The 14,437-nt window shown below is 35.3% G+C and overlaps 1 protein-coding gene across 7 annotated transcripts in view; it reads right to left on the bottom strand.

Moving 5' to 3' along the window:
• The window catches only part of LOC143229181 (apoptosis-stimulating of p53 protein 1-like), a 183,316-nt gene that overhangs the window by 92,607 nt on the left and 76,272 nt on the right, over positions 1-14,437 (bottom strand). Inside the window, exon 1 of one of the 7 annotated variants that reach the window (XM_076461195.1) lies at positions 983-1,000. The exons of the other annotated variants lie outside the window; for them this stretch is intronic. Within the exon in view, the coding sequence (XP_076317310.1) occupies positions 983-985 (3 nt within the window). The 5' untranslated portion in view covers positions 986-1,000. Of the gene's footprint in view, positions 1-982; positions 1,001-14,437 lie in introns of those variants that run through there. 7 annotated transcript variants of the gene reach the window in all.

Below are 14,437 nucleotides of genomic sequence, written 5' to 3'. Positions count from 1 at the left end.
TTTGACGGCGGGTGGTATAAATAACTCAGAGTTTTAATTCTGAGTGAAACCAATAATACAACATTATTAACCTTTTTAAAGTTCATAAAGTAATTTAAATCGAAATATTAACTTAAACTTACCCTGTCACTGGGGGCGGGCACTTTTATTGTTTTTCTGTGTTTTACACCAGCCGAATCTCAAGTTGACAATACTATTTCTTTCTGTTAGAGCTTGCAATATTTTAGTTCTTATTGAGGTTTCAGGACTTCTCAGGCTAAAGAAAGCGCTTTGTCTGTAGATTATACGGCGATTACACTTGATACACTTAAATAAGTTTAGATTTACATGTTTAACTTTTCAATGTGCCCAGACGTTTGTTAGATAATAGAGCAGATTACTGAAGCTCAGAGTAAAATATTTTGAGATAATCATTTGAAGCTAATTGTTTAACACATTGTTCGTTTCTTTGTTTTGAATTTTCGCACAAAGCTACACGAGGACTATCCGCACTAGCCATCCCTAATTTAGTAGTGTGAGTCTAGAGGGAAGGCAGCTAGTCATCACCACCCACCGCCAACTCTTGGGCTACTCTTTTACCAACTAATAGTGGGATTGACCGTCACATTATAACACCACCACGGCTAAAAGGGCGAGCATGTTTGGTGTGACGGGGATTTGATCCCACGACCCTCAGATTACGAGTCGAGTGCTTCAAACACCTGGCCATGCCGGGCCTGCTTAACACATTAGATGGTTTGTCATCATGATTCATAGAGCATCTGGTACATGTGCGTGCGTTTTATGATCGACTTTGGAAACAAACTGCACTATTATCGTTTACGAAGGAAAAAAAATCATATTCAACCGTTAAAAAGCGAGAAGATTAGTTAGGGCGCATGCGTGTCTTATAAAAGTAAAAACCAAAAAAAATTCTTAAACTAATTCCAAATCTAATGTAAAGTTCAATACCAACAAACAACATAGAAAACAGAATACATACCATAGTTTTACAATATTGAACGAGTAACACGTAACTCTGAATGAAAAAACGGTGAGTTTCATTTAAAAAGGTAAAGCAGCCAGTCGGAAGAACTGGTGAAAATAATTAGAAGTGTGACCATAAATTGCGCTGGAAAATCAGATTGAAGTGCATTTTAACACTAAAAGGAAACCAAGGAAGAGTGACACAGATAAATAACAGGGCTATCTATTTTTACACTTAACCATAAATACTTTAAGAAATGGGACGATGGATGCAAACACAGTTTCTCACTTGGAGTTTCTTACTGATGTACGCTTCTGCTAAAAGGAGAACCGCACTTTAAAAAATAGTTGAGTTTGTTTGTTTGTTTTAATTTCGCGCAAAGCTACACGAGTTAAGCACAAAGCCACACAGTGGGCTGTCTATGCTCTGCCCATCATGGGCATCGAAACCTTGTTTCTAAAGTTGTAAGTTCGCAAACTTACCGATGTGCCGCTGGGGACTTTCACAGCAAATCTATACAAATGCTATCTGCTTTAGAAATTTCTAATTTTGGTAGATTATGGGGAAAGCAGTTAATCATTGGTAACAACCTGTTCAGAGGCCCGGCATGGCCAGGTGGTTAAGGCGTTCGACTCGTCATCTGACGGTCGAGGGTTCGAATCTCCATCGCACCAAACATGCCGCGGGGGCGTTATAATGTGACGGTCAATCCCGCTATTTCTTGGTTAAAGAATAGCCTAAGAGTTGGCGGTGGGTAGTGATGACTATCTGCTTTCCTTCTTGTCTCACACTGCTAAATTGGGGACGGCTAGCTCAGATAGCCTTCGTGTAGCTTTGCGCGAAAATTCAAAATAATAAAACAAACAAACCCTCTGTTCAGACGTGCTGCGAGTAAAGGTACAACTCAAGTTTCCATGCATTTTTTAACCAGCTGAAAAACATGGTAGCATACTTTATCTTTTATCTAAAAACGCTTGAAGTTGTTGTTGTTGTTTTGAATTAAGCACAAAGCTTCACAATGGGCTATCTGTTCTCTCCCACCACGGGTATCGAAATCCGGTTTTTAGGTTTGAGAGTCCGCAGTTATACCCCTGAGCCACTGGGGAACAGGACGCTTCAACTCTAAAGTGCATCAAAAGATGAAAAGAAAAACAATTGTTAGACATTTTGTTTTCTGAATTTACGTTTTTTAAATTTTTTTGTCGTTAAGAGCAAAGTTACAGAACGGACTATCAGTGCTACGCCAACCGAGGATCGAAACCTCATTGTTACCATTTAAATCCCTCGGACTTTTTTTAATAGCAAAAGTAAATGAAGTAACCACGTTAGTTTCATTTAAAAACACTACGCGGTATGCACAATATGGCAGCATTCATGTGCAAAGAAAGTAAAGGGAGTAAAGGTGCCAAACAGACAAAGAGAAAGAAACAACAGGAACGACGCTTTTCAGTTTGTCATTTTATGTAAACACAATGTGGAGATAGTCATACAATGAATCAGATATCATTTTATCAGTTCAATGACCATTCACTTCTTACGCTTCTGGATAATGTCCATGGCCCTGAACTTTGACCTATACATATATATTTATTCCATTTTCCGAACACTTACTCCATGTTTGGTGTGTATTCCAATATTATATTTTAAGCTGCGCGCCGAGAGCAGGAATGAACATTTCTTGAATTCAGGTTCACAAACAAATATCGTAAAAAATGGGGCAGTGCCCTCTACCAGCTTAAACTAATAAGTTAATTATCAGTTACAGTAAGGACTAATGTTTTCGTGTATACTCTCTACTAAAGTCCTGCTTCGCTTAACCACTTCTGTCGTCTTGGTTGCTCCTGTGAAATTTGTAGAGAACGAAGATTAACTTCTCTGTTTACGCGATTCGTCTTTTCAAGGCATGGTCAGGTGGTAGGGGGCGCTCGACTCGTAATCTGAAAATCGTGTGCTCGAATCTCCGTCACACCAAACATCCTCGTCCTTTCAGCCGTGGTGGCGTTATAATGTGACGGTCAGTCCCACTATTCGTTGGTAAAAGGGTAGCCCAAAAGTTGGAGGAGAATCGTGATGACTAGATACCTTCCCTCTAGTCTTACACTGATCGCCCCCCTCTAGTACAGCGGTATGTCTTCGGATTTACAACGCTAAAATCAGAGGTTCGATTCTCCTCGGTGGACTCAGCAGATTGCCCGATGTGGCTTTGCTATCAGAAAACACATACACTGCTAAATTAGGGACGGCTAGCACAGATATCCCTCGTGTAGCTTTGCGTGAAATTTAACACAAACAATCAAACCTTCCACTGTTTCAAGCAGTATCAAATGATCTGTTTGCCCGATGATAGGTGGTACTTGCTTGCGCCAGTTTCTCTTATTTTGATGTAGTCTTCATCGATCAGTTGAGCCCTCGTTCGCGGCATTTTAACGCGGTGAAATTCAAAGTTCAAAAAACCGTTTGTCAGATACAGAGTTAGTTATATTTTAAAAGTGTATTAATGAAAAAGTAAAATTAGTGCTGAATATTTTGTCGGTGTTTATGAAAGTGTTTGTGGAAACAAGGCTGTATGTTTATAACTAATGAAATAAAGTGAAATATTTACCAGAAAAATGTAAAAGAAAAACATTTTTTTCCATCCATGGACACATTGACAATATCTTAAAAGGGCTACTCGATAACCTACGAACAGTGGCTGCGTAATACTGAAAAAATTTTCCTAGCTACCGGACCGAAAAATATCGTAGAATAGTATGGACTTCATTTATTACACCAAAGTTATAAAACAACAGCCGGGGGAGGGAGGGTAAAGGTCCAAGGTGGACCTCGTCTTCCCTGATCACGTGACCAAATGACAGTCAGAGAAACTAGACACCAGATTGTTAGTATTTTGAACTCGATATAATGGATTCCATCTGACTTCATCTATCAAATCTCATCAAAATTGGCTAAGACAGGCCCTAAGAACAATTTAAGACGCCAGAGAGAAAGGTGTTAATTAAAGTAGGATGGTTTCATTTCAAGATTAATCTGCATATTAGAGCTCGAATCCTTTCATTTTCCCAAACTGTTGTTCATTCAAAGAGTTTCGAAATGTCAGAAGCTAAATAATATAAAATTCAAAAACTAAGTAAAAACGTTTTGAAAAGTAATAAAATTTAAATTTATTTGTAGCTTAGAATAATTGTTTGTTTGTTTAATTGTGTTTTATCACAAAGTGACAAAATGTACGGGTATTGAGACCCGATTTTTTCGCATTATAAATCTTTAGACATGTCACTGAGGGAAAGTCAAAAAATCTTGTTAAAGATTTATATAACATGTTCAATTCTGAATTATTTTCTTATATTAAAAGAAAGGCTGCAGTTTTAATATCTAAAGAAACATAAGCTTAACTTTTACATATAAAAAACATAGGCTACAAATTTAATATTTGAAAAAACATAGGATGAAATTAGGGACTTAAAGAAACATACACAACACTGTAGTGTTTAAAGGAACATAGGCTCAACTTAGGTATATTAAGAAACATACAGTACACTGCGGGTTTAAGGAAACATAGGTTGAGCTTTTATATACAAAAACATAGGTTAAGTTTAACGTTTACAGAAACATAGGTAAGTATAGTATTTAAAGAAACATGGGCTCGACTTTAATGTAGAGAGAAACGTATATTGAACATTTAATATACATTTGTTGTTTGAACTTACACAAAGCTAAACAAAGGGCTATCTGAGCTCTGTCCATCACGGGTATCGAAACCTGTTTTTTAGTGGTATAAGTCCGCAGATAAAGGCTGTGCCACTGGGAGGGCTTTAATATACAGAGAAACATAACTTACGCAGCAATGTTTGGAGAAATAGATTAAATTTCAATACACAAAGAAAAATGTTTACATTATTTTTTTTTTTTAGTTTTTATTCATGTTATCCACCCATCACTGAAACTTTGCTGAGAAAAAAATGCAAGTTGAGATTAAGTGCATGATGTTTGTACGGTGTGGGGGAGTTGTGCACGTTTTTCAGGAAAACAATGTTTTGTGTTCATATCATCAATAATCTTGATGGCACGTGGTTGGATTCCAGTAAAATAGACTTCATGTTGGGCGTGTACATTTCATGATTCTCTGCACGTTTCGATCACATCGTGCATTGAAATTAGATGCAGCCGTGAGAATATGCCTGTTGCATCTCCCTTTTGGTCAGGTTTCATCACGTAGTTTTTAACCAAGCTCAGGTATATGTTGCCAAAATTTCAATTCTGTGTAATCGATATACGTTATATAACCACTTTACCACAGGTTACGAAACGTTTTCTAAAGTGCGTTTTTGTTTAAAACACCAATACCAATACTAAATAAATTAATATTTATTAATAATAATAAACATAACGAAGAAGCTGAAATACTTGTATTAAAATCCTTTTTCTAAGTATGAAAATTTGTGGTAAAACAGTAGTAGGTTATGTATTTAAATCTTAACACTAAATATACTTAAATGTGCAACTGTAATACATTCTGCAATAATCTGCAGGTGGAGTAACTGTCTCACAGAATGTTTAACATCTTAGGTTTGGATTTACTTTGAAATCAGTTCTGAATACTTTTGAATCGACTGTACCACAAACTTCACAAGTTAGTGCAGGTGGATCAGAAATGTTACAGACTTCATAACTTAGTACAGGTGAATCAACAATGTAACAAACTTAACAACTTATTACAGGTGGATCAACAATGTTACAAACTTAACAACTTAGTACAGGTGGATCAACAATGTTACAAATTTCATAACTGTGTACAGGTGAATCAACAATGTAACAAACTTAACAACTTATTACAGGTGGATCAGCAATGTAACAAACTTAACAACTTATTACAGGTGGATCAACAATGTTACAAATTTCATAACTGTGTACAGGTGAATCAACAATGTAACAAACTTAACAACTTATTACAGGTGGATCAGCAATGTAACAAACTTAACAACTTAGTACAGGTGAATCAACAATGTAACAAACTTAACAACTTATTACAGGTGGATCAGCAATGTAACAAACTTAACAACTTATTACAGGTGGGTCAACAATGTTACAAATTTCATAACTGTGTACAGGTGAATCAACAATGTAACAAACTTAACAACTTATTACAGGTGGATCAACAATGTTACAAATTTCATAACTGTGTACAGGTGAATCAACAATGTAACAAACTTAACAACTTATAGTACAGGTGAATCAACAATGTAACAAACTTAACAACTTAGTACAGGTGAATCAACAATGTAACAAACTTAACAACTTATTACAGGTGGATCAACAATGTAACAAACTTAACAACTTAGTACAGGTGGATCAACAATGTAACAAATTTAACAACTTATTACAGGTGGATCAACAATGTAACAAACTTAACAACTTAGTACAGGTGAATCAACAATGTTACAAACTTCACAACTTAGTACAGGTGAATCAACAATGTAACAAACTTAACAACTTAGTACAGGTGGATCAGAAATGTTACAGACTTCATAACTGTGTACAGGTGAATCAACAATGTAACAAACTTAACAACTTAGTACAGGTGAATCAACAATGTAACAAACTTAACAACTTATTACAGGTGGATCAACAATGTTACAAATTTCATAACTGTGTACAGGTGAATCAACAATGTAACAAACTTAACAACTTAGTACAGGTGAATCAACAATGTAACAAACTTAACAACTTAGTACAGGTGAATCAACAATGTAACAAACTTAACAACTTATTACAGGTGGATCAACAATGTAACAAACTTAACAACTTAGTACAGGTGGATCAACAATGTAACAAACTTAACAACTTATTACAGGTGGATCAACAATGTAACAAACTTATCAACTTATTACAGGTGGATCAACAATGTAACAAATTTAACAACTTATTACAGGTGGATCAACAATGTAACAAACTTAACAACTTATTACAGGTGGATCAACAATGTAACAAACTTAACAACTTATTACAGGTGGATCAACAATGTAACAAACTTAACAACTTAGTACAGGTGGATCAACAATGTAACAAACTTAACAACTTATTACAGGTGGATCAACAATGTAACAAACTTAACAACTTATTACAGGTGGATCAACAATGTAACAAATTTAACAACTTATTACAGGTGGATCAACAATGTAACAAACTTAACAACTTAGTACAGGTGAATCAACAATGTTACAAACTTCACAACTTAGTACAGGTGAATCAACAATGTAACAAACTTAACAACTTAGTACAGGTGGATCAGCAATGTTACAGACTTCATAACTGTGTACAGGTGAATCAACAATGTAACAAACTTAACAACTTAGTACAGGTAAATCAACAATGTAACAAACTTCACAACTTATTACAGGTGGATCAACAATGTTACAAATTTCATAACTGTGTACAGGTGAATCAACAATGTTACAAATTTCATAACTGTGTACAGGTGAATCAACAATGTAACAAACTTAACAACTTAGTACAGGTGAATCAACAATGTAACAAACTTAACAACTTTGTACAGGTGGATCAACAATGTTATAAACTTCATAAGTATATACAGTGGATCAACATCACAATTATATACATGTGAGCCTTCAGTGTCACAAACTTCACAACTGTGCATTAATTCAGAATGTTTCATCAACCACAAATAAAATGCTGATATTAACCGTTTAGAACATAAATCTGTTGTTTGCGTGTTTTCATCTAAGCAGTACTTCACCATGATTCATTAGTTGTATATAAAACATTTTATCAATATCTAGTTAAAAGATAAATTTGTAGTGTGGCTTAGTGGCTTCGTTATCGAGTTTCTGCAGTGTGATTCATCAGGTATAACAGGTGTGAAAGTGATAAACTGTGTTCAGTTTAACAGGTGTAGGTGTGATAAACTGTGTTTAGTTTACAGTTTTCTGAGTATCGCAGGAGAAAACTTATATTCTATTGGTTATTTTTAATAAATATAAAAAATTCAAGGAGAAATAAAGAGAACATGTATTGTAACAGTCCTTATTATAGTGTGTCAACTTCTTGAGTCATCAAATTTGTTTTTCAGTGTATGTATTTTACTGCCCTCTATCGGTCGTTAATCCTATTGTTATTAAACGACAGAAGCAACACTTGAAATACGTAATTAACTATACTCGTTAGACGTTGCCAGGTTCATTTTTAATTTCTGATTCAACTGGTTAGCTAGCTGTGACCGGAAGTTAATATTTATGTGAATGTTAATAGTGTAGCCAAGTTCAGACCCCTTGCTTACTATCTTTGCTATTATGATGCGCACGTGTGTCACATTTTCGTTTCGAGACTTTGCTATAGCTATCAGGTCCTTCTCTGATCAAGAGAACTATAATTTAAATTTAATTTACATTAAATTTACATAATTTACAATAATTTATAGTTATTGTTATGCTTGTAGCTAGATATCGGATAAATTAAACCTTTTTATTTCAATTTCAGTTAAACATATCTAAAATACATGAGAACGCTGAAGATGCTAAATGTATAGCCTGTTTTTTTTTCTTTGTAATTACCGTACTAACGTAGGCAAAATTGATTTTTTTTTAACTTTGAAATATCACAAGAATTCAGGCCGATACCTTGAATAGTGGATCTCCCAAGTCTAATTCGGGACCACCTTGGAGATATGTGTCACGACTACACAACAGCCTCGGGTTCTAAAATGAGCAAACAGTAATTATTATGCCAGGAGGGAGGGCGAAGAAAATTAACCGAAATGTTGCGAGGTAGAAAAATCTGTATTGTTTTGTACAGCGGTACAAAACTAGCTGTAAAGCACTTTGGAGTTGAAAGTGACAATAAAGAGCTAATTACGTATATGTTTTCGATTTTCGGGGATTAAACCAAAACCTACTTCACTCGCTCCGTCACTCAAAATGTTTTTTTGAATTTCGCGCAAAGCTACACGAGAGCTATCTGCGCTAACCGTTCATAATTTAGCAGTGTAAGACTAGAGGGAAGGCAACTAGTCATCACCACCCACCGCCAAATCTGGGGCTACTGTTTTGCCAACGAATAGTGGGATTGACCGAAACATTATAACGCACCCACAGCTGAAAGAACGAGAATGTTTAGTGCGACCGCGTTTCGAACCCGCGACCCTCGGATTACGAGTCGAACGCCTTAACCTACCTGGCCATGCCGGACCGTCATTCAAAAAAGAAAATTATGGAAAAACGATTCGTGCAAACTTAACTCAAGCTGGAATCCAGGGTTCGATTACCCGCGATGGACACAGCACATAGCCCAATGTGGACTTGCTCTAGGACAAACAAACAAAACTTAACCCAATTTTATTCTCCACATACTGGATGTAACTTAAGGCCACAAGGGTATGCATGCGGCTTTACAACGCTAGAAACCGGATTTCGATACCCGTGGTGGGCATAGCACAGATAGCCCATGGTGTAACTTTGTGCATAACTATAAAACAACTGACTCTGTAAACAGTGGTAGGTTTAGATGTGAATAACCCTATGGCCGCGATCGTTTTAAATTTACGTAAATTATCATATACCAATTTTAACTGGAGTGAATTCGTTAGGTAACTGTATTTATTAGGTAACTGTATTTATATATACATACCTACTTTTTAGCTTATCCTTTGTTTTGTAGTCAAGAATATCCACTGAGCATAGAACAGAAGTTGGTGTAAGAAAAGAGGGATGAAGTTCTTAATGTAAAAATCTGTTTAATTCAGTAGCGTCGTTTCTTTTCTGCAATGGCCAGTCATGGCCAGGTAGGTTAAGGCGTTCAACTCGTAATCCGAGAGTAGCGGGTTCGAATCCCGGTCGCACCAAACATGCTCACTCTTTCAGCTGTGGATGCGTTATAATGTAATGACCAATCCGACTATTAGTTGGTAAAAGAGTAGCCCAAGAGTCGGCGGTGGATGGTGACGACTAGCTGCCTTCCCTCTTGTTTTACACTGCTAAATTAGGGACGGCTAGCGCAGATCGCCCTCGTGTAGCTTTGCGCAAAATTCAAAAAACAAATAAAAAAACTTTTCTGCAAAAGTTATATACACTGCTGGCCAAAATCTTAAGGCCAATGAACATAAAGAAAAAATATGTATTTTGCGTTGTTAGACTCAACCACTTATTTCAGTAGAGCTTGGGAAGATGAAAATAAGAAAAGGGAAATAAAAATTTTAAAATAAATTAGCATTTAATAGGGAAAATGTGAACACTATGAAATTAGCCTAAATACTAGCTGGTTAAAAGTTTAAGACCATACTGAAATGAAGCGTTAATCGGTAAACACGTAACGAAATTTAGTCATTTGTGTTCAAGCATTAGCGTTGTCAACATCAACCACTGACATCTCCTGTGTTACATTTGGTATAAAACATGACAAAGGCTAAAAAGTTGACAGAGTTTGAACGTGGTAGAATTGTCGAACTGCAAAAGCAAGGTCTCTCTCAATGTGCCATCGCTGATGAGATTGGACGTAGTAAAACTGCTGTTGCAAATTTCTTAAAAGACCCTGAAGGATACGGAACGAGAATTTCAAGTGGTCGGCCAAAGAAAATTTCGCCGACGTTGAATAGGGGAATTCGACGGGTTGTCCGGCAAGACACCAGCCGATCTTCGAACCAGATTAAAGCCCTTATAGACGCAGAATGCAGTTCAAGAACAATAAGACGGCATCTACAAAAGAAAGGCTTTGAAAACTGTAAACGTCTTCAAAGGCCACGCCTCCTTCCACACCACAAAACAGCTCGGTTAAACTTTGCTGAGAAGCACCAAACATGGGACGTAGGAAAGTGGATGAAAAACAATTTAACCTGGATGGTCCAGATGGCTTCCAACGTTACTGGTACGATAACGATACCCCACCGGAGACATTTTCTACACGACATAATGGAGGAGGTTCCATCATGATCTAGGGTGCTTTCTCCTTCCATGAAACAATGGACTTCAGGTTATACAGGGGCGTCAAACAGCGGCCAACTACACTGGCATGTTGGAGAGAGCATCCTTATTGACTGAAGGCCCTCAGAATGTGGAAATGACTGGATCTTTCAGCAGGACAACGCTGCAATCCACAATGCCCGCAGGACAAAGGACTTTTTAATGTCGAATAACGTGATTCTTTTGTATCATCCAACGTGTTCGCCCGAACTAAACCCCATTGAAAATGTTTGGGGGCGGATGGCATGATCTTCGTGAAACCATCTTCACCACTTGGAATAACATTCCAGCCAGCCTTCTGCAAACGCTTATATCGACCATGCCAAAGCAAATTGTTGAAGTTATTCGCAATGACGGCCGTGCAACTCACTACTGAGACCTCTTGTTGGGCATTTCCTATCCTGTTCAGGACTTCTTTTTGGTATGGTCTTTAACTTTTGACCAGCTAGTATTTTGGCTAATTTCATAGTGTTTACATTTTCCCTATTAAACGCTAAAAAAGTTTTTCATTTTTATTTTCCCTTTTCTTATTTTCGTCTTTCGAAGCTCTATTCAAATAAGTGATTGAGTCTAACAACGCAAAATTGCATATTTTGTCTTGATGTTCATTGGCCTTAAAATTTTGGCCAGCAGAGTATATATAAAAGTTTGCCAAATATTCACTGTATCCAAAGTTCACTCTTTACGACGTAAGTTTCATTTATAGTTAAATGTATATCTCAACCAGGAGTTCATTAATTTTAAATTGGTTCAACCGTATTGCTTTAATTAAACTATATCTATGATTTTATGTTATTAACTTCTTTACTTTTAATCTGGTGACTTCTCATTTAACTTTTCCATTTGGATATTCTATTCTATTCTATTCTATTCTATTCTATTATATTATATTATATTATATTAATTACATTACTACGCTATTTCATATTTTTTTCACTGTTCGTTTCGACCTTTAGTACACTATTTTCATTCTATGGGTTTTATCACGTGTATAATTATAATATTTCCTTATTGTTTTATTTTATTTTATATTCTTATTTATTATTCTCTCTTTTGTTTGCCCTCCGATAGTACAGCAGTAGGTCTACGGAGTTACAACGACTCGCAATCTTGAGGTAACGGGTTCCAATTCCCATCACATCAAACATGCTCGCCGTTTCAGCCGTGGAGACGTTACAAACTTACAGTCAATTCTAATATTCGTTGGTAAAAGAGTAGCCCAAGAGTTAGCGTTGGGTGGTGATGACTAGCTGCCCTTCCCTCTAGTCTTAAACTGCTAAATTACGGACGGCTAGCTCAGATGATCCTCTTTTACCTTTGCGCGAAATTCAAAACAAACAAACTCTACTGATATGCAAATTTTAGACGATCACAGGGTTGAATGAGGAGATCTTGAGTCATCTCGTGGTTTTAGATGAGTTTACTCTTTATCACCAAAACGGTAACTGTCTGTATATTTATTATTTGGAGAGTGCTAGATGAAGTTAACTTTTATCACCAAAACGATAACTGTCTGTATATTTACTATTCGGAAAGTGTTAAAGGAGGTTAACAAAACAATAACTGTCTGTATATTTACTATTTGGAGAGTGTTAGATGAGGTTAACTTTTATCACCAAAACGATCACTGCCTGTATATTTAATATATGGAGTTTTAGACGAGGTTAACTTATATCAACAAAACGATAACTATCTGTATATTTACTATTCGGAAAGTGTTTTTATCAACAAAACAATAACTGTCTGTATATTTACTATTTGGAGAGTGTTAGATGAGGTTAACTTTTATCACCAAAACGATCACTGTCTGTATATTTAATATTTGGAGAGTGTTAGATGACGTTAACTTTTATCACCAAAACGATCACTGTCTGTATATTTAATATTTGGAGAGTGTTAGATGAGGTTAACTTTTATCACCAAAACGATAACTGTCTGTATATTTAATATATGGAGTTTTAGACGAGGTTAACTTATATCAACAAAACGATAACTATCTGTATATTTACTATTCGCAAAGTGTTTTTATCAACAAAACAATAACTGTCTGTATATTTACTATTTGGAGAGTGTTAGATGAGGTTAACTTTTATAACCAAAACGATAACTGTCTGTATGTTTAATATATGGAGAGTGTTAGATGAGGTTAACTTTTATCATCAAAACGATCACTGTGTATATTTAATATTTGGAGAGTGTTAGATGAGGTTAACTTTTATCACCAAAACGATAACTGTCTGTATATTTAATATATGGAGTTTTAGACGAGGTTAACTTATATCAACAAAACGATAACTATCTGTATATTTACTATTCGGAAAGTGTTTTTATCAACAAAACAATAACTGTCTGTATATTTACTATTTGGAGAGTGTTAGATGAGGTTAACTTTTATCACCAAAACGATAACTGTCTGTATATTTAATATATGGAGAGTGTTAGATGAGGTTAACTTTTATCACCAAAACGATAACTGTCTGTATATTTAATATATGGAGTTTTAGACGAGGTTAACTTATATCAACAAAACGATAACTATCTGTATATTTACTATTCGGAAAGTGTTTTTATCAACAAAACAATAACTGTCTGTATATTTACTATTTGGAGAGTGTTAGATGAGGTTAACTTTATCACCAAAACGATAACTGTCTGTATATTTAATATATGGAGAGTGTTAGATGATGTTAACTTTTATCATCAAAACGATCACTGTGTATATTTAATATTTGGAGAGTGTTAGATGAGGTTAACTTTTATCACCAAAACAATAACTGTCTGTATATTTAATATATGGAGTTTTAGACGAGGTTAACTTATATCAACAAAACGATAACTATCTGTATATTTACTATTCGGAAAGTGTTTTTATCAACAAAACAATAACTGTCTGTATATTTACTATTTGGAGAGTGTTAGATGAGGTTAACTTTTATCACCAAAACGATAACTGTCTGTATATTTAATATATGGAGAGTGTTAGATGAGGTTAACTTTTATCACCAAAACGATCACTGTCTGTATATTTAATATATGGAGTTTTAGACGAGGTTAACTTATATCAACAAAACGATAACTATCTGTATATTTACTATTCGGAAAGTGTTTTTATCAACAAAACAATAACTGTCTGTATATTTACTATTTGGAGAGTGTTAGATGAGGTTAACTTTTATCACCAAAACGATAACTGTCTGTATATTTAATATATGGAGAGTGTTAGATGAGGTTAACTTTTATCACCAAAACGATAACTGTCTGTATATTTAATATATGGAGAGTGTTAGATGAGGTTAACTTTTATCATCAAAACGATCACTGTCTGTATATTTAATATTTGGAGAGTGTTAGACGAGGTTAACTTTTATCATCAAAACGATAACTATCTGTATATTTACTATTCGGAAAGTGTTTTTATCAACAAAACAATAACTGTCTGTATATTTACTATTTGGAGAGTGTCAGATGAGGTTAACTTTTATCACCAAAACGATAACTGTCT

This window comes from Tachypleus tridentatus, chromosome 1, assembly GCF_004210375.1.
Source record: "Tachypleus tridentatus isolate NWPU-2018 chromosome 1, ASM421037v1, whole genome shotgun sequence".
NCBI classification, from domain to species: Eukaryota; Metazoa; Arthropoda; class Merostomata; order Xiphosura; family Limulidae; genus Tachypleus; species Tachypleus tridentatus.
Note: the sequence above shows the minus strand (reverse complement) of the source record. Positions and strands in the feature narration are given on the sequence as shown.